Source organism: Neophocaena asiaeorientalis, unplaced genomic scaffold, assembly GCF_003031525.2.
Source record: "Neophocaena asiaeorientalis asiaeorientalis breed wild unplaced genomic scaffold, Neophocaena_asiaeorientalis_V1.1 scaffold226, whole genome shotgun sequence".
In the NCBI taxonomy this organism is placed as follows: domain Eukaryota; kingdom Metazoa; phylum Chordata; class Mammalia; order Artiodactyla; family Phocoenidae; genus Neophocaena; species Neophocaena asiaeorientalis.
The window spans coordinates 112,183-134,655 of NW_020173037.1; the positions used below are offsets into that span (position 1 = coordinate 112,183).

Consider the following 22,473-nt stretch of genomic DNA (forward strand, 5'->3'; position numbering starts at 1 on the left):
AACCAAGTATCTTCTTAAGAGTGGACTACTTTGTTGTTTCTAGCTTTTAGAGACTGAAACATCCTGGCACTTCTTTTTCATAGTTCATGTTCTTGCATGAATGTTAAAGAGTAATCATTTTCAGAGCTGACTTATCTCCATAATATTGTTTTAGCTCATTGTGGTCAATAAAATTTCCAACAGTATGTTAAACATTATCTTTTAGTTATTGAAATAATGATGAAATGAGCGTTATAAAACATTACACCTTTTAAAATCCTTGATATTAATATAAAGTGCTTGCTGTATCACCTTTATTGACCCTCATGTTATGGAAAAATACACAGGACAAATTTCTTCTTTAGAGAGAATTCATTTTGCCTTTCTTCACTTCAGTAGCTGTTGAAATTAAATACGTGGACATATATATGTATGTGTATCTGTGTGTGTGTATATATGTTTTCCTCTATTCTTTTGGCTGGCATTATTTTCTAGACAGAGCCTGGTGTAGTGTGTTTAGAATCCTGTGTGGATAGTGGGGATTCCTGAGATTATTCACTTAACTTGTTGTGTGACTCTGGACGACTACATATAAATCATTTTATCTTCCTCTGTTTCAGTTTACCTAGTTTGCCCTCTTTCATCATGTTATATAAGATGTGGTCAGATGCTACCTGCCTGAAGTCTGATTGGGACCTTTTCAGCTAACCTCTGAAATAATTACTTTTAATTAATTAATTAATTTTTGGCTGCACTGGGTCTTCATTGCTGCGCGCAGGCTTTCTCTAGTTGTGGCGAGTTGGGGCTACTCTTCGTTGCGGTGCGCGGGCCTCTCATTGTGGTGGCTTCTCTTGTTGCAGAGCATGAGCTCTAGGCGCATGGGCTTCAGTAGTTGCAGCATGTGGGCTCAGTAGTTGTGGCTTGCAGGCTCTAGAGCGCAGGCTCAGTAGTTGTGGTGCATGGGCCTAGTTGCTCTGCAGCATGTGGGATCTTCCTGGACCAGGGCTCGAACCCGTGTCCCCTGCATTGGTAGGCGGATTCTTAACCACTGCGCCACCGGGGAAGTCCCTAAAATAATTGCTTTTAGATTTTCTTTACAGTGAGTGTTTTTGGCTTCACTGAACTGTGAACAAGTAGCTAGATACAAATGTCTAAAGAGCAGAAACTATATTTTATTAACCTTTATAGTCCTCCTGTTGTCCAACACTGAGCCTTGCTGTTTCCTGGTTTCAAACCCAAAGCAAACAAGGAGTGTGTGACTTTGATAGTCAATCAGAAATGCAGCTAGGAGCAGACTTGGGCATCACAGGTTTGAGACCAGCCAGCAGCCTTGTAAGTGGTGGGAAAGGAAGCCCATCTGGCACATGCAGAACTGTAAACGTCCAAGTCCAAAATAATGGTTATCCACGAGAAGAATTGTGAGTTGTCAAGAAAATATTAAACTCTCTTCAGCATATGATATTTTCGAAGATAGAGGTAGAAGAAATTATGGAGAACTACAGCCTCCTCCTAGAGATCACAGTGTGGAAGGATGTGTTAAAGGCCCCTGAGAAATCTCAGCACTTAATTTTATTCAACATGTTTATTCAAATGCATTTGACTGTGGAGCTCCCTTTTCTCCGAATGCCTGTTAACACCTCCTGGAACCCGTTTGGAGGGTACACCTTAGGCCCTGTGAGGCTGTGTAGTTGCTTTTCAGTGTTCTTGCTTTTGTTTATTCCCTTGTTCCTTAGGGCACTTACCTGGCTTGTTTCCTTTGAAGCCTTCTTTCTACCTTCTCTAGGATCCTCCCTCCATTTCTTACAACCCATCTCCCCACCCCCCACCCCCCATTCTGCATTGTGTAGGATTTTATTTTGTTTTAGTTTAGTTTAGTTTTTTTAAATTGAAGTGTGGTTGCTGTACAATATTATATAAGTTACAGGTATACGATGTAGTGATTCACAGTTTTTAAACGGTATACTCCATTTATAGTTATCATAAAATACTGGCTATATTCCCCGTGCTGTACAGTATATCCTTATAGCTTATTTTAAACCTAATAGTCTGCGTAGGATTTTAATTCTTTGCCTTGAATAAAAGCAAAGCCTGACTCATAACCAGCAACGACCTGTGTCTTGCCTCTGGTTCTGTTTGCACAAATGAACAGATTAATCTTTTTGAGTATGCTGTCCTTTTTGCTTCCCTGTTAATTTTGAAGCCCCAGTTTTGAGTGTAGGTTTGAGTTGGATGCCCCTTAGCCTCCAGCTGACCAGGGATATGTGTGCCACCCCTGCCTGGGTCTGCCAGAAGGCCGTGTTGCAGAAAGACGTGGGCTGTGTCTTTCTCTGAACATATTTGAAACAGAGAGAATGGTCAGACAGGTTGTGTCACAGACTGCATCCATATTCCAGTCATATACTGTCTTCCTTGGAGGAAGGGTGCTTTTCTTTCTTCTCCTGTACTCACCCGCTGGGCCATGTGGTCCTGATTCTGGGCGGATCTTTGCTGTGGGGCCCTCCTGGACCTGGGCCCGCAGGCAGGCGCTTCTCCACGCTCAGCTGCTACTCAGTGAACTTTGACTGACCCAGCAGGTTCCTTCTTGAGTGCTGCAGTTTCTCTTTCTTGCTCTTTGTCTTAGGATGAGCCTTTGCCCTGCTGTTTTCTCATTTCCTCCTTGGGCTCCTCAGAGCAGGCACTTTGGACGTTAAGATGAGGTGGAATGGTGCTTTTGTGAACCCGTAAGATGAGGTGGGATGGTGCTTCTGTGAACCCATGTCGGTGTTCTGTCGTTCTCATTGGGCTGGAATTGGAGGTTGGAAACATTTGGTTTGGGGAAGGCAAGCCAAGTGGTTTACAGAGGTGTAACCATGGGTGTAGCTTGTTAAACCTGTTTACCTCAGAAAATATTTTTTTTCTTGAATGTGTGAGAAAATCTGTAGCTTTTGTTTCCCTCTTACTAGCTGGCAGTGCTTTTCATGGATAAAGTTTCAGTCACAAAAAGCTCACCGAGTAAACAGTGAAAGTGTATCCCCTATCAGTACTTTAAGACTCTGTTGTCTAGAATTTTGTTGCTTTTATTGAGTTTTAATCCCAGAAGAAAATAAAATACTGTTAGCAGCTGGGATTCTGATACACTCCTTCCATTCTTGGTGGTTTTGCTGTCCTTTTTCACACAACCAGTGTAGTTCTTGATAAATAGCCAGTGAACAGCCCACTGCTAATTACGGAGTGTGAGTGTGTGTGTTACGATTCCACGGGAATTTAAAGACCACACAGATAAGGATTCTGGTGTCCCAGCCCCGCCCCCAGTACATCCACTGCACCCAGAATGATTTCTGATATTGACACACAGCAGCATTCAACTACTTTGTTAAACGAATGAATTCCATTTTATAATTATGAGTGGAAACGAGAGCATTTGCTATCTAAATTTGTTGGCTTATCAGCTACCAGTACTCTTCATTCCCCTTAATTTTTAAGAGCGCTCTTGGTTTTGGCGCTGTTACTTGTCACGGCTGCCATGGCGTACCTTCTTCAGCATATTTGCTGTTGCCCCCACCTTTTTTTTTTTTTTTTGCGGTAGGTGGGCCGCTCACTGTTGTGGCCTCTCTCATTGCGGAGCACAGGCTCCAGACGCGCAGGCTCAGCGGCCATGGCTCACGGGCCCAGCCGCTCCGCGGCATGTGGGATCCTCCCAGACCGGGGTACGAACCCGTGTCCCCTGCATCGGCAGGCAGACTCTCAACCACTGCGCCACCAGGGAAGCCCCTGCCCCCACCTTTTAACCTTCTTAAAAACATTCAGTGGTGGTTGTTAGATTTAAAAGCTTCTCAGCAGGCAGGACCTTATACTTCTCTTGTTCTTTCCTTCAAATTCCCCTGGCTGTTCTCATTTGTACTGAGTTGAAGAAAGGGAGGCCGAACCAGGATAAACATGGTGAACTGGTCATAGCCTGGCCCTCGCTGATCCTCCCAGGGCAGGTCTGGGCTGGCCAGTAATTGGGTGGGAAGCCTCGGAGAGCAGAGGCAGTGCTGTCGGGTGTGGTCCTGCCACTTTGCAGGGCTAGCAGGCACGCAAGGTGCTTCCCTGGCCCCACTGGGGATGCCTTCTTGCCTGGGCTGAGACTAGGGCTCGAGGCTTGTGTTTTTGTTTGAGCTGTTTTCTGTCCTGTAATTGGTTATCTCAAGGAATGATTTTAGTTTAGTTACCATCTTCCTTTTGTTTTACCAGCTGGGTGAGTATTTAGCTACAGAGGCGTCATCTCAAAATGAAGAGGTTATCATTTATTATTGATATTCCGCTGTTGCTCTTGGTGTGACCTTTCTATAAAGTTTAGAATTAAAAGCTTTAATTTCTGAAAGTTAGAGTGGTGTTTCATCTGGCTGATTGGTTTCATTTGCTTTACCCCAGAGGGTCGGCTTACTCTTGCAGTTAACTTCTTAACTTTGTTAGTGGATGCAATTTTTATCCAGGAGGACCCTACACGTGTAGACGTTTATACATGGATTTAGATAAAGATTTGATTTATAGGAATTAGGACGCTTCAGTTCAGGGGTAGCTCTTTACTTACAAAACCCTTTCCTGACCATTTCATGAAGAAAATTTGTAGATGGGATTATAGGTAGTAACTTCAGCTTAAAGAGTATCAGATGAATTGCATAGAATATGATGCTAATTAATTCTTTAAATTAAAAATTTATGATACTTATTTAAAATCTATTTTTTAAAGAAAAAGACAGTGATATTGTTGAATATCCACCTATTTAGAAAATTGTAGAATTTTTTTTAATTCCTGGTCTTCCAGATGATTACAGCTCACATTTTATCCTTGTGAGCTGTGTGCCTCCCATTTTATCCTTGCTCTCCCCATCGCTCAGATGTTGTATGCACTGCCAGATAACTGGCAGATTTTAAGGGAGATACAGTGGAGTCTTTTTATCATCTTGGCTGCACGGTATTATAGATTATTAAAATAAAGAATTCCTAAAAGTAATGGAAGTCGTGGAGCCATTGTGATTCCTACCATACAGTCTGTGGGAGGTTGTCTATGATGAGGTGGAAGTCATAAATGCACCTTAACTGGGTTCAAGGAGCCCAGAAATTAGACTGCTGGCGGCCAGCTTGTCTTCATGCGTGTCCTCCATGAGGGCATCTTACAGGTCAATACCTTGGATTGTTTCTTCTCCAGTGGCCTCTTTGCCAAGCAGCTGAATTTCCAGCCTCCTGCTAGGTGGCTCTCTGTGTCTGTGCTAGTCCTGTGATCGTTTAAAACTCCCTGTATTCCAAAAAATTACCTTCTTTCTGCTGTTCTTTGCTCTTGAATGTGTCCTCTATTTCAATTGGTAGCACCACTATCTTGACTATCCTGAAATTTGGCCTTTTCTAGTGCGTTACTTTAACCAACTGATTCTTAATCTGAAGTATTTTCAGTAGTGCTGTTTGGTTACCAAACAGTTTTAGAATAATAATTATTAAAGTAGTAGGCTGGGAATGAATTAACACTTGCCAGTGTGCTGAATTACTTTCAGCACATTAAAACGCTATAGTAACTTAATTTGCTAGAGCACGTCATCAGTGGGGCTGGGAATGGAAACAAGTCTGAAGGCATGGATTTCATCACTGACTCAGAGCAGTCACTGGTACCAAGAAGCCACATTGGAAGGATGTGAGTGAATTTGCCCCAGTTCATCATTATTCCAAGAAATAAATTTAGAACCTGTTTCCCATTGATGATGGGTCATTTGATTTATCTTTTTGTAAGAGAACGTGTGTGCTCTCTCTACACGCACACCCAATCTGTAGGGTTATGTTGCTATTGTCTCTTGCCTCCCAACATGAACTCTAAACTTCCATTTGTCTAGACTTGTCTCTGTATCTTGAATATCCATGGTACTTTGCTGCCTTATGTGCTTTCTTTTCTCTTTTCTCATCTTTATCTGTTAAGAATTTTTAAGAAATATCTCTTTATTTGATTTCAAGGTCTTTATGGAGCTCTGTCTCATTAACCTTTCTGTCTTGCATAACACCTTACATGTAGTGTGTAGTTAATACGTATTTGTTTAATGGAACATTTTCTGTACTTGGAGATATTTAGCAGATAGTTAATTTTCTTAGATGCAAGTAACAGAAAACAAACGTAGCTAGTTTATTAGGAAAAGTAAATTTTTTGGAATTATGCTAGTATATCCTGTGGAATCTAAGGTAAAGCTGAAGGGTGAACTGAGCCGCAGGGAGATCAGGGAACCTCAGTAGCAGGAACTCACGGATCTTTCCTTTAGAGATTTGTCAGTAGTGTGTCTCAGCTTCTACCTGTCAGACTCTGTATTTCTCAATTCAAGATCTGCAGAATCTGCTTGCCTCAGATCTGGTCAGTTGCCTACCTAAGGCCAGTCACATGACTGTTCAGACATGGGAGGCCGTCCCTGTGGCTGCTTGGAGGTGGATGGCTGTCCCCCGGTAGAAAGGCAGTTGTTCTCTGAAAGGAGGGGTCAGAAATAAATTGTAACGGATGTCTCCTACAATGGTATTTCTGACTTGTGGAAACTGAGCCAGTATGGGTTTGGTAGATTGCAGGTGACTTCAACTGTGGTCAGGTTAGGGTGTTGTCCTTGCCTTTGCTGACTGATTTCATAGGAACTACTCGCTCATGTCTTAATTTTGTCATTTGTGATACTTAATCACTAATTCAGGAGACTTCCTAGTTCTGAAGTTCATTGGGTCAGAGGAGAGGAAAAGAGTCATAATACTAATAATTTTGTTATGTTTTAAACATTAGCAAATTATGAGCATAGCTACATAGTCCTACTCTTTGGTTCTGTGAATTTGCCCACTGCAGTATTTTTTCTACTGCAAAGGATCCTAATTTTCTCTTCTGTATTTCTGTAAATGGGCTGTAAACCTGAAGGAAGTAATTGTGTATGAAAATTTTCAGAGGGCACCAGTTGGTTAGCTTTCCAAAGAAAGCAGGAGAAAGTCAGCCTCTCCGTCTGTCTCTCTGTGTCTTTCTCTCTGTCTCTCGTATTTTGCTGTGACAGCCTGAGCAGACCAGTACACAGGGTGGTGCTGAGAAGTGTGGTGCTGCTGGAACAAATATCTTAAAATGTGGAAGTGGCTTTGGAACTGGCTGTGGGTAGATGCTGGGAGAGTTTTGAGGTGCACAGAAGCAAAAACCGGGATTGCTGTGAAGGGACTGCTAAAGATGATTCTGGTGACAACTGAGAAAGAAGAGAAATGATTATATTTTTGATACATTTGGTTAAATAATAATTAATTTCACCTGTTTCTTTTTATTTTCTTAATATGGCTACTAGAAAATTTAAAATTACATAACTTTCTTTCATTGGGCAACACTGAAATAGAGCTAACATGTATGAACATGGATAAATATAAAAAAAAGATAATATTGATAGAAAAGTAGGTCATTCAGAGCTGTGTTCACAGGATACCGTTTAAAAATTTTATATAAAGTTTTGGGCTTCCCTGGTGGCGCGGTGGTTGAGAGTCCGCCTGCCCATGATATTTATGTGTGTGTGTGGTAGAAAAAGGATAAAAACAGGATGTTAGTGAAATGCCAGATTCAGGAGAGAGTTTACCTCTAGGAAGAAGGAAAACTAGAACAGGAAGAGAGATACAGGAAATTACAACCGCATCATTAAAAAAACTGAAGAAAAATTTGTATTGTGTTAATACTTGATGAAGGGTGATTGGGTAATGAAAACATATATTTTTTATTATACTTTTCCATGTACTTAAATTATTTCATAATAAATAGTAAGTATCTCTAATTCTTGAAATATTTCTAGTAGAATTTTTCCATTTAACTAAGCGATGGGAGAGCCAGTGAAGTAACTTGTGCAACTGCAAAACAATAAAATAGCTGCACTGTGATTGAGAACCAAGTCTTTCTCGGTCCAAAGCTCATAGCCCTCCTTTCTCATTAACCAGATTCTACAGTATCAAGTGTAAACTGAAGCTTCTGAACGTGCAGGCTCCTCTGACCTGTCTTTGATTCTTCCCTTCTCCTCTCATCCCAGGTACATGCACCTCCGCATCCCTGCACACAGACACACCATGCACGAGCATTCATGCACACGTGTGCACATGTGCACACCATCTTTGTGAAAGAGTGTGAGTTCCTTACTGTCAGGCTGGGGCTAAGACAGCTAGTGTCTGGTGAGCTGTAGTTCCTCTCTGTGTCCACGTGAGGAAAGTTCCTCCACGTTCATCAGGATTTCAGGCTTGGGGGAGCAGTTCTAAAATAAAATGTGCTGAAGTGTTGCCTTTTGCTCTCTTTTGCTAAAGATATTTGTTATGGCCTTTTGCTTCCTGTTAGAAATTAGAAATGCCTATGTGAAGAATACGTGGTTTCCTTTGCTGGCTAAGGCATTAGTTGTCTTTTTGATTGGCTGCTGAAGACATTATTTGTTGTCTTCCTCGTTGTCCTTTACATAGAGATCCTCTTAGGAATCAAGAAAAAAAACTTTCCAGAAAATAAATACGAAATTTAAAAATACAAAATTTAAAGCATTTACCAAATGCTTAATGTGTTAGATGTGATTATTTCTCCAAATTGAAGATGAGGAAACAGGCATGGGAAAGTTAAATAAATTGCTTAAGATAACCTGCTGTTGAGGGCAGGGCTGAGCTTGAGATGATGTTGGGGTCATGTCTGTGCAATCTCTTTTTTCTCAAATCCAATCCACTTTTCTGTCTCTTCCCACCTGAATACAGGTTTAATGTTGGTGAGATTCGTCAGGTTCCAACCTGAACCTTGTCTTCTTACTTTTACATAATTTCCATGGACAGTCTTTTCTAACTCTCATACCTTCATGCACTGTTTCTGTTCTTATGATTCCTGAACTTGTATCTCCGTGTCATATCCCTTTCTTAAAGCTCCAGACCCATAGAGCCACTGCCTCTTGGTCAGTTTTACCTCAACTATTTCATAGGCATTGCAATATTAACATATCAAAGCCATATTTAGTATTAGCAACTATCCCTCTGCAGATATATTGGACATATAATATTTCCTGAATTCCCGTTCTTGATAAATGTACCTCTCTTGTTGCTCAAACCAGGTGCTTGGGGTCTCCTTTGACTCTGCTTTCACTTTCATTTCTAACATCTGGGAGTCCTTAAGTATTGTTATATCTCCTTCCTTATGTTCCTTCTAGTCCACTTGTCTCTACTCCCACTTCCCTCACATCTTCTTTGTCTCTTGCTTTAATTATGGAAGAGTCTTCTAGCTAGCCGCTTTCCCTACTTGCCCATAGCAGAGCCAGTTCTTCAGAATGTTGTTTGGATGATCATTCCATACCAACATGGGACTTGGGTAGCCCCTGTTAAAACTGCCCGTGGCTCCCCCAGTGCCTCGGAATAAAGCTGCATGCCCTGCTCTGGTCTGCAAGGTGTTCAGCAGCCCCCTCTCTTCTGCTGCTTGTAGATGTTCCTGCATGTGCTCTGTTCTCTCTGGCCTCATATTTGTGGTCTTCCTGTTCCTGGCCCCGAATGTACTTCCTTCTCTCTCTGCCTAATACAGCATTATACACTTAGCATTCAGCTTTAGGTGGCAGATCCTGATTCAGGTGGTAGTTCTTTCCTTCTTCCCTTCTCCCTGTGCCCCACCTGGCTTTGTTTTCCTCTTGTTCCCATAGAGCCTGAACAACACTTCAGTTGCAGTACTTCCACCACATTGTTTTATGACTATTTCATTTTGACCTCCCCATCCCCACAAAGCCCTGTGTCCCCTTTGCTTCTGCATGTGAGTCCCCAGAACAGGCCACGTGTAGCTGGTTATTTGTTGACATTTTTCTAGGACAGTGGTTCTCAACTGGGGATGATTTTGTCCCTCAGAGGACATTTGGCAATGCCTGGAGACATTTTTGATAGTCATGATTGGTGGGGCAGTGCTAGTACATTTAGTGGGTAGTGGCCAGGGATGCTGCTAAACACCCTACAGTGCACAGGACAGGACCCCACGTTATCCAGTGTGAAATGGCAACAGTGCTGAGGTTGAGAAGCCCTGCTCTAGCAGGAAGCGCAAAACTTGAGAGTACTAAAATAAAAGACATTCCATAACAAAAAGATGAAATTAAATTTGGAGTTCTCAAGTAATATATAAAACTTTTCAGTGTTGAGGAACTTAATTTTCAATGTAAACGACCCTGGTTCTTTTTGTGGCCTATTGTTAATATTTATTCGGAAGCTGTGTTTGGGGGGAAACGTGACCCTTGAGCTTATTAATGGGTTAGCAGTATTTAGTAATTAAACACTTCAGTAATGCAGTAATGTAGGCATGCAACTGAGATTGTGAAAAGGATAGTGGAACTAAGCTCTTCTTTTGAGACTTTTTTTCATTTACTTTTTCGTATTCTAAATGTGCCTGGTAACAGGTGACTACCCAAGCTGGTTTTTGGAGGAGATGTGGGGATGGGTGATGTCCTTTTTAAGCTCTTAAAAAGGTTTTAACTATAAAATCCTCAAAAAAGGCCAAATGTGGTAAACCTTTTGCCTTGTGTGTAGATTAGGAAATGATGAAAACCATAGTGCTAACCAACCTCCACACACGCACACACCCACACCCATGCACACACCCACACCCATGCACACACATATCCCCACAAATGATAACCCTCACCCACTTGTATCCTCTTTACTTGTTCTAGCCAAGTGCCTGCTATAATGCCAGTGACACAGTCCATGCTGACCATCTGTAGAAAGGGCGCCTCATGAGGGTCCCCATAGCTACACCATGAATTGACCGGGTAGAGAATCCATTCAACTAAATGTACAATTTACATTTAGTAAATTTAAAATTTAGTGTAGGTATTAAATTAGGAGGGGCTACTGATATACTGGAAAATTAGAATGTTGAAGGGTAAATTGTTGCTGACATTAGAACAATACGGGACTGACTTGCAAAACCAAGTAATGGGAAAATAAAATACCTACCACACTTGAAAGCTTTAGCATGTGTCTGGGCAAAGACAGCAAACATTACAGAAGAATGTTTTCATTCTTTTCTCCAGGATTGGCTGTTGATATGACTTCTGTTTTATAATCTGGTTTTCAAAAAAAATTCTTATTTGGTAGTTCAGAAATTTGAGTAAAAGAAAGAATAGGAAATGTTAGGAAGAAGACTCAGTGATTCATTCTTTAAGTAGTTCCTGTTGATATTAGCAATTTCAAATTAGCCTCTTGAAAATATAATATTGTATTGGAATTGTGTGGGTAAAGTCCATTTTTCATCTTTATCATTGGAGACTTCTTTGTTAAATTAAGTGGTTTACACCTGAAGAGGCAATTTTCTTTATAGTTGGCTTTTAACAAATAGTGAATATTATTTACCCCACATTAAAATTCAAAATCAAAACAATACTTTTTTTCCAATAGGTGTTAGATTACAATGACTAATGGCTATTCAGGTTGGTGTTAGGAGTTCAGTTTTTGAAACTGACATATGTGCGGCACATTTCTTTTAGTTTATTGAAGGAAGATTGAGATATTTGTACTGAATTTGGTGGATTCTGTGAGATAGTGCCTGGCTTACAATTGATTTAATCTCTTGTCTTTGGGTATATGGCTTACTTAGTTTGGATTTTGTGTCAAAATAGAAGTTTAAGCTACAGATACTATATCTGCAAAGTTATTTCAATGAATATAGTCATAAGGGAATAGAATAATAGGCATGTATAAATGTGAATTTTAATAAAGAGGTCTCCAAATTTAATTGCATTTCTCTTAATTTTTTTTTTCAGACAAATCCTACAGAAATTTTAGAGTATTCATCAGATAGTGAAAAAGATGATGAGTCAGAGAATGTCTTGTTCATTGATTCAGAATCCTCTCACAAATACCACGTGGATTTCGGATCAGATGGAAGACAGGTTATGGAGAGACCGATAAACCCTAGGGTACAATCTACAGAGGCCATTTTGCATACACCTCAGAAAGAGACAAAGCTTCCCAAGACTCCAGAAAGTTCAGCAAAGAAGAAGAAGCTTTTAAGGTTATATTACATCTTTTTAAATACTTTTTTTTTTTTTAAGTTTTTCTCTTTCTTAAAAAGCCCAAATACCTACAATGTTAATTTAAAAATACTTATTTACTTGGGAAGGAAGATTGACAGAATAGAATTATAATTCTGATAAGCAGTTATGGAGTCCTAATTTCTGGAGATTGTTTATGGAATTGTTCATCCAAGTTGAGCATTCACTGTTTCAGTCATAACCAGCTTATGTGACTGCTTTCCTTAATGGAGATTGGTTGTTTGGGTTTATCAGATTTTATTGAGCACCCGTGTTCCAAGTGCTATCTTAGACAATTAAGGCAAGTAAACGACTGTTCCTGTTTTTGAGTAAATTATGTCTAAAAGAGGGAAATAGAAATATAGACTATTGAGATTACTTTTGTGATTGTGGTTGGCCAGGGAAACACTTGGAGATGCAAAGACTTACGGGCAAGGATTCATGGGCAAGAAACTGGCTGGTGTGTGTGTGAAGAACCATAGGGGCCAGGTCATGGAGGGCCCAGCAAGACGTGTGAAGGGGCCTGGGGTGTGCCATGTAGGGGGACGTGTCCCAACCCTGCGCTGTACATCATCTCTTTGTGTTTTAAATTAGAACAAAACAGTGAAAACAAAACCCCAGTGCAAGTGAGAAGGAGAGTGAGAAGGAGAACTTGTGGGAAACAGTGCCACAAAAGCAGACTCAGTGGACAGTTTCAAGGAAAAAGGAATGTAGTAGAAAGTGTAAACATGGCGATGAAGAACAGGGTTTTAGATCTGTTTAGGGTATGTCTGTGTCAAGGAGGGCAAGTACGATGCACACCAAGGAGAGCCCAATGACAGTGTCGGACAGTGTTGGTGGACTGGTCGGGGAGGAGGCGAGGGGCTCGAGTTGTGGAGATGGTGCTGTGACCCCTCTGCTAGAAGCTGGGATTCAAGGCAGGAGAGGGGTGGGGAGCTTAGGTTGCAAGTTTGATCAGGCTTGATTGGGATCCATTGTCTAAAGAGATCTCAGAGAAAAGGTGAGATGGATTTAGAGAATAATAGGGAAGACCCAGTGGAGGCAGAGAGGTTAGGAATAATTACTCTCAGTGTCCAGGAAAGGAAGTGGGAGAGGGAGGCCTGTCTTGAATAAAGGAGTGGAGAGGAGAGTAAAAGGATGTGACCGAGTCTAGTGGGATGGACATAGCATGGTGAGTCAATTGATGCCTGTTCACTGTATTTTTTTTTTTTAACATAAAACAAGACTGAAGGCCTTATGCCCGAAGTGAAGAAGTTACAGCCTCAAATGAATATGGTGATGGTTTGTAATAGTCTCTGGAGAAAACAGGAAAGGAAGCAAATTAAAGGGATTCGAATGTCTTTGTTGAAGTTGATCCTTTGCAATTAGAGAAGGTCATGTTCCCAACTCTGTTGGGGGCCTGCTGTGTGCCAAGCACTGTTTCATGTCCTGGAGGCACAGCAGTGAACAAAGGCAGTGAAAGCTCTACCTGTCCTGAGGGGAAGGCTGATGAGGAGCCAAGAAGTAAAGTAGACGTCATGTCAAAAGGAAATAAACTGTACGGAGAAAAAGCAGAAAAAGAGGGACAGATGGCCAGGAGGAAGGGGAGGACGTTTCTGTTTTAAACAGGGGATCAGGGAAGCCTCTGAGAATGTGACTTATTGAGCAGCTGGAGGAACAGAGCTGACATTTCCTGAGTTGAGGTAGGAGGCGGGTGAGGGGATCATATGGTTTGGTTTGGTTTTCCTTGGTGGGAATATCGTGAGGCTTTTTTTAGGGAGATGAGGTTATTAGTCTTTTGCTTTCTCTGGACATTGACTGTACAAGTTCTTTTCACAGTTACTTGGGCTTTGAGTTTTTCATACTTCCAAACAAAAATTGGAGTTTCCCCACCATCTTTGCTGTTTGGCATCAGATGCTTTTATACTTGTATGCATACATTTTGGGGGAGTGTATAAAAGTTTATATTTGTGTGGTCAATTCTGTAGGTCGGTCGTATTGTGTCAAGTTGCCTCCCAATTACTTTTTAAACATAGGAAGTTCTATATCCTTAGTAATAGTAATCTCCTTTTATACATATTGTGTTATCTTCTTTGTTTTATTGAGATTTATTTGACATAGAGCACTGCGTAAGTTCAAGTTCAGGCATAAGGACTTGTATCTATTGTGAACAGTCATTTACTTGTCTTAATTGTGCGGAAGCTTTTTAGTTTGATGTTGTTCCACTTGTTTATTTTTTATTATTATTTTTTTGCGGTACGCAGGCCTCTCACTGTTGTGGCCTCTCCCGTTGCAGAGCACAGGCTCTGGACGCGCAGGCCCAGCGGCCATGGCTCACGGGCCTAGCTGCTCCGTGGCATGTGGGATCTTCCCGGACCGGGGCATGAACCCGTGTCTCCTGCATCGGCAGGCGGACTCTCAACCGCTGCGCCACCAGGGAAGAAGCCCCTCGCTTGTTTATTTTTGATTTTGTTGTTTGTGCTTTAGGTGTCATATCCAAAAAATCATTGCCAAGACCTATGTCATGGAGCTGTTTTCCTTGATTTTCTTCTAGGAGTTTTATGATTTCACGTCTTACATTTAAGTCTTTAATCCATTTTGAGTTAATTTTTGTGAATGGTGTAAGATAGGGTCTAGTTTCATTCTTTTGTATGTGAATATCCAGTTCTCCCAGCACCATTTATTGAAGAGACTGTCTTTTCTCAATTGGGTGTTCTTGGCTCCCTTGTCAGATATTAATCGACTGAGTATGCATCGATTTATTTCTGGGCTCTCTTTTCTGTTCCATTGGTCTATGTGTCTGTTTTTATGCTGGTACCATACTTTTTTGATTACTGTAGCTTTATCTTATAGCTTATCTTGAAATTAGGAAGTGTGGTGCTTCCCACTTTGTTCTTAATCAGGATTTCTTTGGCTGTTTGGGGTCTTTTGTGGTTCCATACAAATTTTTGGATTTTCTTTCTACTTCTATTAAAAATTCCACTGGACTCTTCCTAGGAATTGCATTGAATCTATAGACGGCTTTGTATATATTATGGACATTTTAACAGTATTAATTCTTCCAGTCCATGAACATGGGATATCTTTCCACTTATTTGTTTTGTCTTCTGTTTCTTTTATCATGATTTTATATATTGAAAATCCTAAAGATTCCACCAAAAAACTGTTAGATCTAATCAACAAATTCAGTAAAGTTGCAGGATACAAAATTAACATACACAAATCAGTAGTGTATCTATAGAGACACTAACAATCCCACTTACAATAGCATCAGAAACCATAAAATACTTAGGAATAAAGTCAGCCGAGGAGGTGAAGAAGCTCTAAAGTGAAAACTACAAGACATTGATGAAAGAAATCATGAGGTTTTTGACTATGTTCAGTTAGCCATTATATATCTGAGTAGGAGTACGAGTCTGGACTTCACATGACAAGGTTGGTGCTGGATGTGAATTTGTAATCTTTAGTGTCCAGATGGTTTTTAGGGCATGAGCTGGGTCATTTCCTAGATCAAATGCACACTGAAAGGAGAATCTGTCACAGAATCTGTGTCTTAGGCACTCTGCAGTGGTTGAGTCACAGAGGAAGAGGCTACTGAGGGAGGAATTAAATCTAAGAGAGCATGATGTCCTGGAAAGCAGCCAGCTATGACAGATGCTGCTGGGTTTGCACTGTGGAGGACAGGGAATATAGAGCCTTCTCAGTGGAATGGTCAGGCAAAGTCAAATTGCTGTGGATTTAGAGAGAATGTAAGGAGAGAAACTGAAGACAGCATGCATAGAAAATTGATTGTGTGTTTTGCTTTAAGGGATGTAGAGAACTGTTTGCTAATTCAAAGGAATTTGGAGATTGAGATTTCTTTTTTATGAGTGGGAATGAGAGCAGATTTTTTTATATATTGATGGGAAAGGCCCTCAGCAGGGGAAAGAGACGATAACTGTTGGAGTTGTGTCTGACTTGGTGGAAGGGGTTTACAGATGGAGGGGTGTCCTGGGTTAGGAGCACAGTTAGTCCATCCACGGACAGCTGAGAGGGCAGAGTCTCTTCAGGTGCAGGTAGATATATGTGGCAGTGGGAACTCACGCCAAGTTCTTGCTGATCACGTCTACTTTCTCGGTGAAATGGGAAGTGTCTTCATCAGCTGAGAGTAAGGAAAAGGAGATGATATTGGAGGAATGAGGGGAGAGAGTAGATGACATGGTCATGTAGTGGGGGAGTGAATGAACTAGGGAATTGCAGTAGGATTGTTCGGCAGGAGTGGTCATCATGAATTGAGTTTGAGACTGACTAGTCAGCATGGATTGAACCGTGGGGCTGCAGATGTGGAACAGAGTGTGGGATTGTCCACTGAGTATGATGAACCCCGTCAGTAAAAGTCCTGAGAGTGATTGTGATGTTGGACCATGAAATCTCGACTGGGTAAGGTGAGAATGAGAACGTGCAGGGTGTAGAGCACAAAGAGATGGGGTTGTACCATCTGATCGTGGACTGGGGAGAGGTTGGTCGAACACTTCTGCAGTCATGACACTAGGGGTCATGAGCTGAACAGGTAAGAATGACTGGTGCTCAGAAGTGAATTAATGGAGGGAGGCGGTTTGTAACCTTGAGGTTTAGAGGCTGACCATGGGTGATGAGTGGCTGAGGTGAGGTGGAGAACACGCAGTCTTGGAGGAGAGGACTTCAAGGAATGAGGAGGTTGAGGTATCAGAAGCCTGGCAGGGAACTGATATCGACAAGAATGGTGGCCTGCAGCCAGAAGATAAGGCCTCCAAAGAGTTGCTGGCACAGCTGTGGAGGTGCCTTCCCCGGGGTGAAGATGGTCTCTGTCCTGTCCTGCCCACCTCCTGGAATATAAGGGGGGTGCAAGATGGCCTGGAATCCTCAGCGAGGAGCAGGCCTGCCCCTTCCAGGCCCTTCATGCCTGTCAGGTGGAGGGGAGGGAGAAAAGACAGCTGCTTTTTAAGGTCCCTGCCTCAGGGGAGGAGCAGGAAGGTAAAGAGAACATGCGGAGAGGTTGAGGACACGGGTTTTGCTGGCGACTGAAGCAGCTCCAGCAATATGCACATGATTGTTTTCTTGTGATTTCTAAGCGATAACTAAGAGATGTCTATTTTGTGGTTATTCTTTTAAAGTTACTGTGTTGAAGTACTAAAAGAGAGGTTAGTGTGATTTGGGTTGTCTGTCTCAGGCATCAAACTGGAAGACTTTCTGTTGACAGGAGGAGGAGCTTTACTGAACTGACCAGAAGGCCCATGATTGCCACAGGATCGCTGTTTGCTGACCTGCTTCAGAAGCAGGGGAAAGGGTTACATGTTTTGGCTCATATGTGTTTAGAGCATCATGTTTTAGAGAGTTAAGAAAATCTCTTAGCTTGTTGTCTAGTAATGATTGAAGAAAGAGTTTCGCATTAAGTGTTCGATTTGTTGACGTGAAGTCTTATGAAAATGCTGAGAATACAGACATCTTGATAATCCTCCCAGGGAAAGATCACCAACTTTTGTCATAGAGGTTCAACAGGGGGCCTGAGGAAAATAAAACTGCTACTAAGGAAAAAAGCAGGTGTAGGTTATAGATTTTCATTATGTAGCATGAATATAGCAGTGATTAAAAGATTTTTTTTTTTTTTTTTTTAACCTGATAAGGACTGGCTAGCAAGGATCAAGTTAAGTAGTTGGCATTTCAAGGCTGGAGAACACTCGTCCTCTCTCCCTGTGGTTTGCCCCACAGGGAAATATTAATTCAGTCTCTTTGGGTTTTCTTCCTTGTTTATTTTTATTTTTGATTCATGGCACTGTTTGAGGCATAACTAATGAAAGTCAGTGCAACATTGTTTTGATATTTGAATTATGTTGTCAATAATAAAGCCATATTACCACAGTCGTACGATCAAGTTTTTTTTCACAGTGTCTATTATATCTGACAGAGAGCAAAACTTGAAAATATTGTATACTATATTTATTTAAATTATTTTTTCTTCACCTAGTTTCTTTACCTATTATAGCTTATTAAAAATATTATAATGATTTTTTTTTCTGGAACTTAGAATGTTTTTGAATCTTTATTCTTTTTCACTTCATACATTGTAGAAATGTTTAGCCTTGTTGAATTGATGCCAGTAATCTTTTCAGATACAGTACCAATCTGTTTATTTTATATAAAAGATAGACTATCTTAATTTGGTTAGTGAATTTATCTTTTTTTTTCCCCACTCCACTGGTGTTTTGGATTTTATCTGTGACTAACTTAGCAGACTATATTGAAAAGAGTTAATTTGGAGGTTCCAGTCCAAGATGGCGGCATAGGAAGCTCCTGAACTCACTATCTCCCATAGACATATTGAATCTACAGCTATACTCAAGGCAGTTCCCTCTAAAAGAAATCCAGAAATGGAGAGATTGTTATACATTGGGCAAACGAGAAAGTACGCCCGTTGAAATGGGTAGGAAAGGCTAAGACATGAGACACCCTCTCACCATAAACCCCACCCCAGTGACATACAATCAGTAGGGAACTTGTAACTCCTACCTACTCCGTGAGGAGCAAAGAGTTTGGATCCAATATCTAGCACCCCAGCTTTTAAGACTTTCACTGGAGGCACTAGCCCCCATAACACCCAGCTCTGAAAGCCAAAGGGGCTTGTGTCCATGAGACCCACGAGACTATAGCAAACATAGAAACAGTTCTTAATGGGCTTGCTAGGACTCCCCGTGGCTATTCCTCCAGGGCTCAGCACACAGAGCTGACAGAAACACTCATCTCCCAGTCTTTGCCCAGAAGAGGCCTATTTGCATATGTTAAAAGCTGCTGCCTGAGGATCAGGTTCTCATTTAGCACACATCTAGGGTGCTGACTGCCAGTCTCCTCAGAGACGAGGGAGGCAGCGGGTGCCATCTTCTTGCTGTCCCTCTACATCACTGTGGGTTGATGGTGTCTCCTAGAAGAGGTTTTTTTCACATGTCTGGCATTCTGGTAGCAGCTTTTGCTGCTACCACCCAGGAGAAACACTTCTTGATTGCCTGTCTCTGATGGCTAGCAGGGCTGGCATTTGTGGATCCCACAGGAAAGTAGCAAACAAAGAAGCAGTTCTTTTCTGGCTATTCCCAAAGGGCTCAGCTTAGAGGGAGTAGGCAGAAATGCCCAGCTCCCAGTATTTTCTTTAAATAGGTTTCCCTGCCTACTTTAAAAGCTGCTGACTGAGATTCTACCCTTTGGGACACTGATAGGTTTTGGTATACTCTCAACTTCTGGGAGCCACTGAGAACAAAGAAGGCAGCTTGGATGTTCACAAAAGTTTCAGAGAACCGAGAACTCAGGCCAAGCTGAACAATGAAAGAGAGATAAGTGATTTACCTGAAAAGAGTTCAAAATAATAGTCATAAAGATGCTCACTGAGGTTGGCAGAGTCATGCATCAACAAAGTGAGACTTGTAAGAGATAGAAGATAAAGTACCAAACAGAAATCACAAACCTGAAGAATGCAGTAACTGCACTGAAAAATTCAGTAGAGGTGTTCAACAGCAGACTAGATTAAGTGGAAGAATGGATTAGTGAACTCAAAGACAGGGCAGCAGAATTCATCCAAACAGAGGACCAAAAAGAGAAAGGAATGAAAAAGACTGAAGATACCTTCAGGGACTTAAAAGACACCATCAAGTGGAGCAATATTTGCATTATAGGGGTCTCAGAAGGAGGAGAGAGAGAGAAACAGGCAGAAAGTTTATTCAAAGAAATAATGGCTGAAAACTTCCCTATTACGGGGAAAGAAACAGACACCTAGATCCAGGAAGTCCAGAAAGTTTTTAGTATGTTGAATCCAAACAGACCCACACCAAGACACATAAGTAAATTATTAAAAGTTAAAGAAGATCATCTTAAAAGCAGCAAGAGAAAATGAACATGTTACATACCAGGGAACCCCAGTAACACCATCAGTGGATTTTTAGCACAATGTTGGCAAACAAGAAGGGTGTAGCATGATATATCCAATGTGCTAAAAGGGGGAAAAAATGCCAACCAAGAATACTTTACCCAGCAAAGTTGTCCTTCAGAGTTGAAGGAGAGCTGAAGAGTTTTACAGATATGTAAAAGCTGAAGGAGTTCATCAACACTAATCTAGCCTTATAAGAAATGCTAAGGGACTTCTTCAAGCTGAAAAGAAGAGATGCTAAAGGTAACAGGAAACATGACAGAATAAATCTCACTGGTAAATGTAAATATATAGCTACATTCAGAATATTCTAATGATGTTATGGTGGTGCGTAAATCACGTCTAAATATAGTATGAAGATTAAAAGACAAAAGTATTTAAAATAACTATAACTACAATAATTTGTTAATGGATAAATAAGATAAAAGATGTAAATTGTGACATCAAAAACAAAATGTCAGAGTGGGGGAGAGTAAATATATAGAATTCTAGTATGCATTTGAACTTAAGCTGTTTTCAGCTTTAAGTAGACTGTTATAAATATAAGGTGTATTATATAGCCTTGTGGTAACCACAGAGTAAAAACCTGTAATAGATAACAAAAAAGTTAAAGAGAAAGGAATCAAAACACACCAGTATAGAAAATCAACAAATTAAAATGGAAGAGACAAAGAGAAGAAGAAAGGAACAGAGGTGTTACAGAAAGCCAAAAAGCAATTAACAAAATGGCAACAGTAAATCCATATTTATCAGTAATTATTTTAGATATAAATGGACTAAATTCTCCAATCAAAAGACAAAGGGTAGCTGAATGGACTTTTTAAAAAAGAGGCCCAACTAAATGCTGCTTATAAGAGACTCACTTCACCCTTAAGGCCAGAAACAGACTGAAAATGAAGGGATGGAAAAACATATTCCATGAAAATGGAAACCTTAAAGAAAGCAGGGGTAGCTATGTGTATATCAGAGTGTATAGGCTTTGAGCCAAAAACTGTAACAAGAGGCAAGAAAAGTCATTTCGTAATGATAAAGTCATCATAATGATAAAGTCATCAAGAGGATATAATAATTGTAAATACTTACGCACCAAGCATAGATATATAATGCAAATTTAACATACCTGAAGGGAGTTAGAAATACAATAATAGTAGGGGACATCAGTACCCCACTTTCAACAATGGATGGATCATCCAGAGAATCAATAAGGAAACATTGGACTTGGACATACTACATCACATGCATTTAACGTACATTTACAGGACATTCCATCCAAAAACAGCAGAATATACATACGTCTTAAAGCACATGAAACATTTCCAGGATAGATCATATGTTATGCTATAAAACAAGTTTTATTAGGTTTAAGAAGATTGAAATCATGTCAACCATGTTTTCCGACCACAGTGGTTTGAAACAGAACAATTACAGGAAGGAAGGAAACTGGAAAATTCACAAATAGATGGAGATTAAAAAAACATGCTCCTGAACAACCAGCGGATCAAAAAAGATGTCAAAAGAGAAATAAAAAATACCTTGAGACAAATAAAAATGGAAAACCACATACCAGAACTAATATGAAGCAGCAAAAGCGGTTCTAAGAGGGAAGTTCATAGTGTTAAATGCCTACATTAAGGAAAAAGAAAGAAAGATACCAAATGAACAACCTAACTTTACACCTCAAAGAATCATGTAAAGAAGAACAAATTAATCCCAAAGTTAGTAGAAGAAAGGAAGTAATAAAAATCAGTCGGGAAATGTATGATACAGATTGAAAAGACAATAGAAAAGATTAGTGGAAATGATTAATGTTTAATGGTTTTTTGAAAAGCTAAACAAAATAGACAAACCTTTACCTAGATATAACAAAAAAGATAAAAGTCTCAAATAAAATTAGAAATAAGAAGGGAGTCATTACAACTGATATCACATAAATACAAAGGATCATGATAGACTACTATGAACAATTATACACCAACAAATTGGACAACCTAGAAGAAATGGATGAGTCCTAGAAACATTCAACCTACCAAGACTGAATCAAGATGAAATAAAAAATCTGAACAGGCAAACTACTAGTAAGGAGATTGAATCAGTAATCAAAAACCTCACAGCAAAGAAAAGTCTCGGAACAGATGGTTTCACTATTTAATTCTGTTTCATTTTCAATGATGAATTAATGCCAATATTTCTCAAACTCTTTCAAAAAATAGAAGAGGAGAGAACACCTCCAAATTCAACACCTCCAAACTCATTTTACATGTCCAGTATTACCCTGATACCAAAACCAGACGAGGACACTTCAAGAAAAGAAAATTACAGACCAATATCCTTAAAGAACATGGACACAAAAATCCTCAATAAAGTGTTGGCAAACCAAGTTCAACAATATATTAAAAGGATTATATACCATGATCAATTGGGATTAATTCTAGGGATGCAAGGATTGTTCACCTTCCACAAATCAGTCAACATGATACGTCATATTAACAAAATGGAGAAAAAAATCATATGGTCATTTCAATAGATGCAGAAAATGCTTTGACAGATATCCGCATCCACTCATGAAAAAAATTTCAACTG

The 22,473-nt window shown here is 40.3% G+C and overlaps 1 protein-coding gene across 12 annotated transcripts in view; it reads left to right on the top strand.

Annotated features, from left to right (window-relative positions):
* The window catches only part of SPIDR (scaffold protein involved in DNA repair), a 331,517-nt gene that overhangs the window by 102,315 nt on the left and 206,729 nt on the right, over positions 1–22,473 (top strand). For 11 of the 12 annotated variants that reach the window (XR_003002947.1, XM_024742596.1, XM_024742599.1 and 8 more), the window contains one exon: positions 11,718–11,968. Coding sequence is in view for 11 of the 12 variants with exons in the window: in XM_024742596.1 (XP_024598364.1) it covers positions 11,718–11,968 (251 nt within the window). In the remaining variant the exon portion in view is untranslated. Of the gene's footprint in view, positions 1–2,633; positions 2,710–11,717; positions 11,969–22,473 lie in introns of those variants that run through there. The other variant, XM_024742606.1, reaches the window with a different exon arrangement.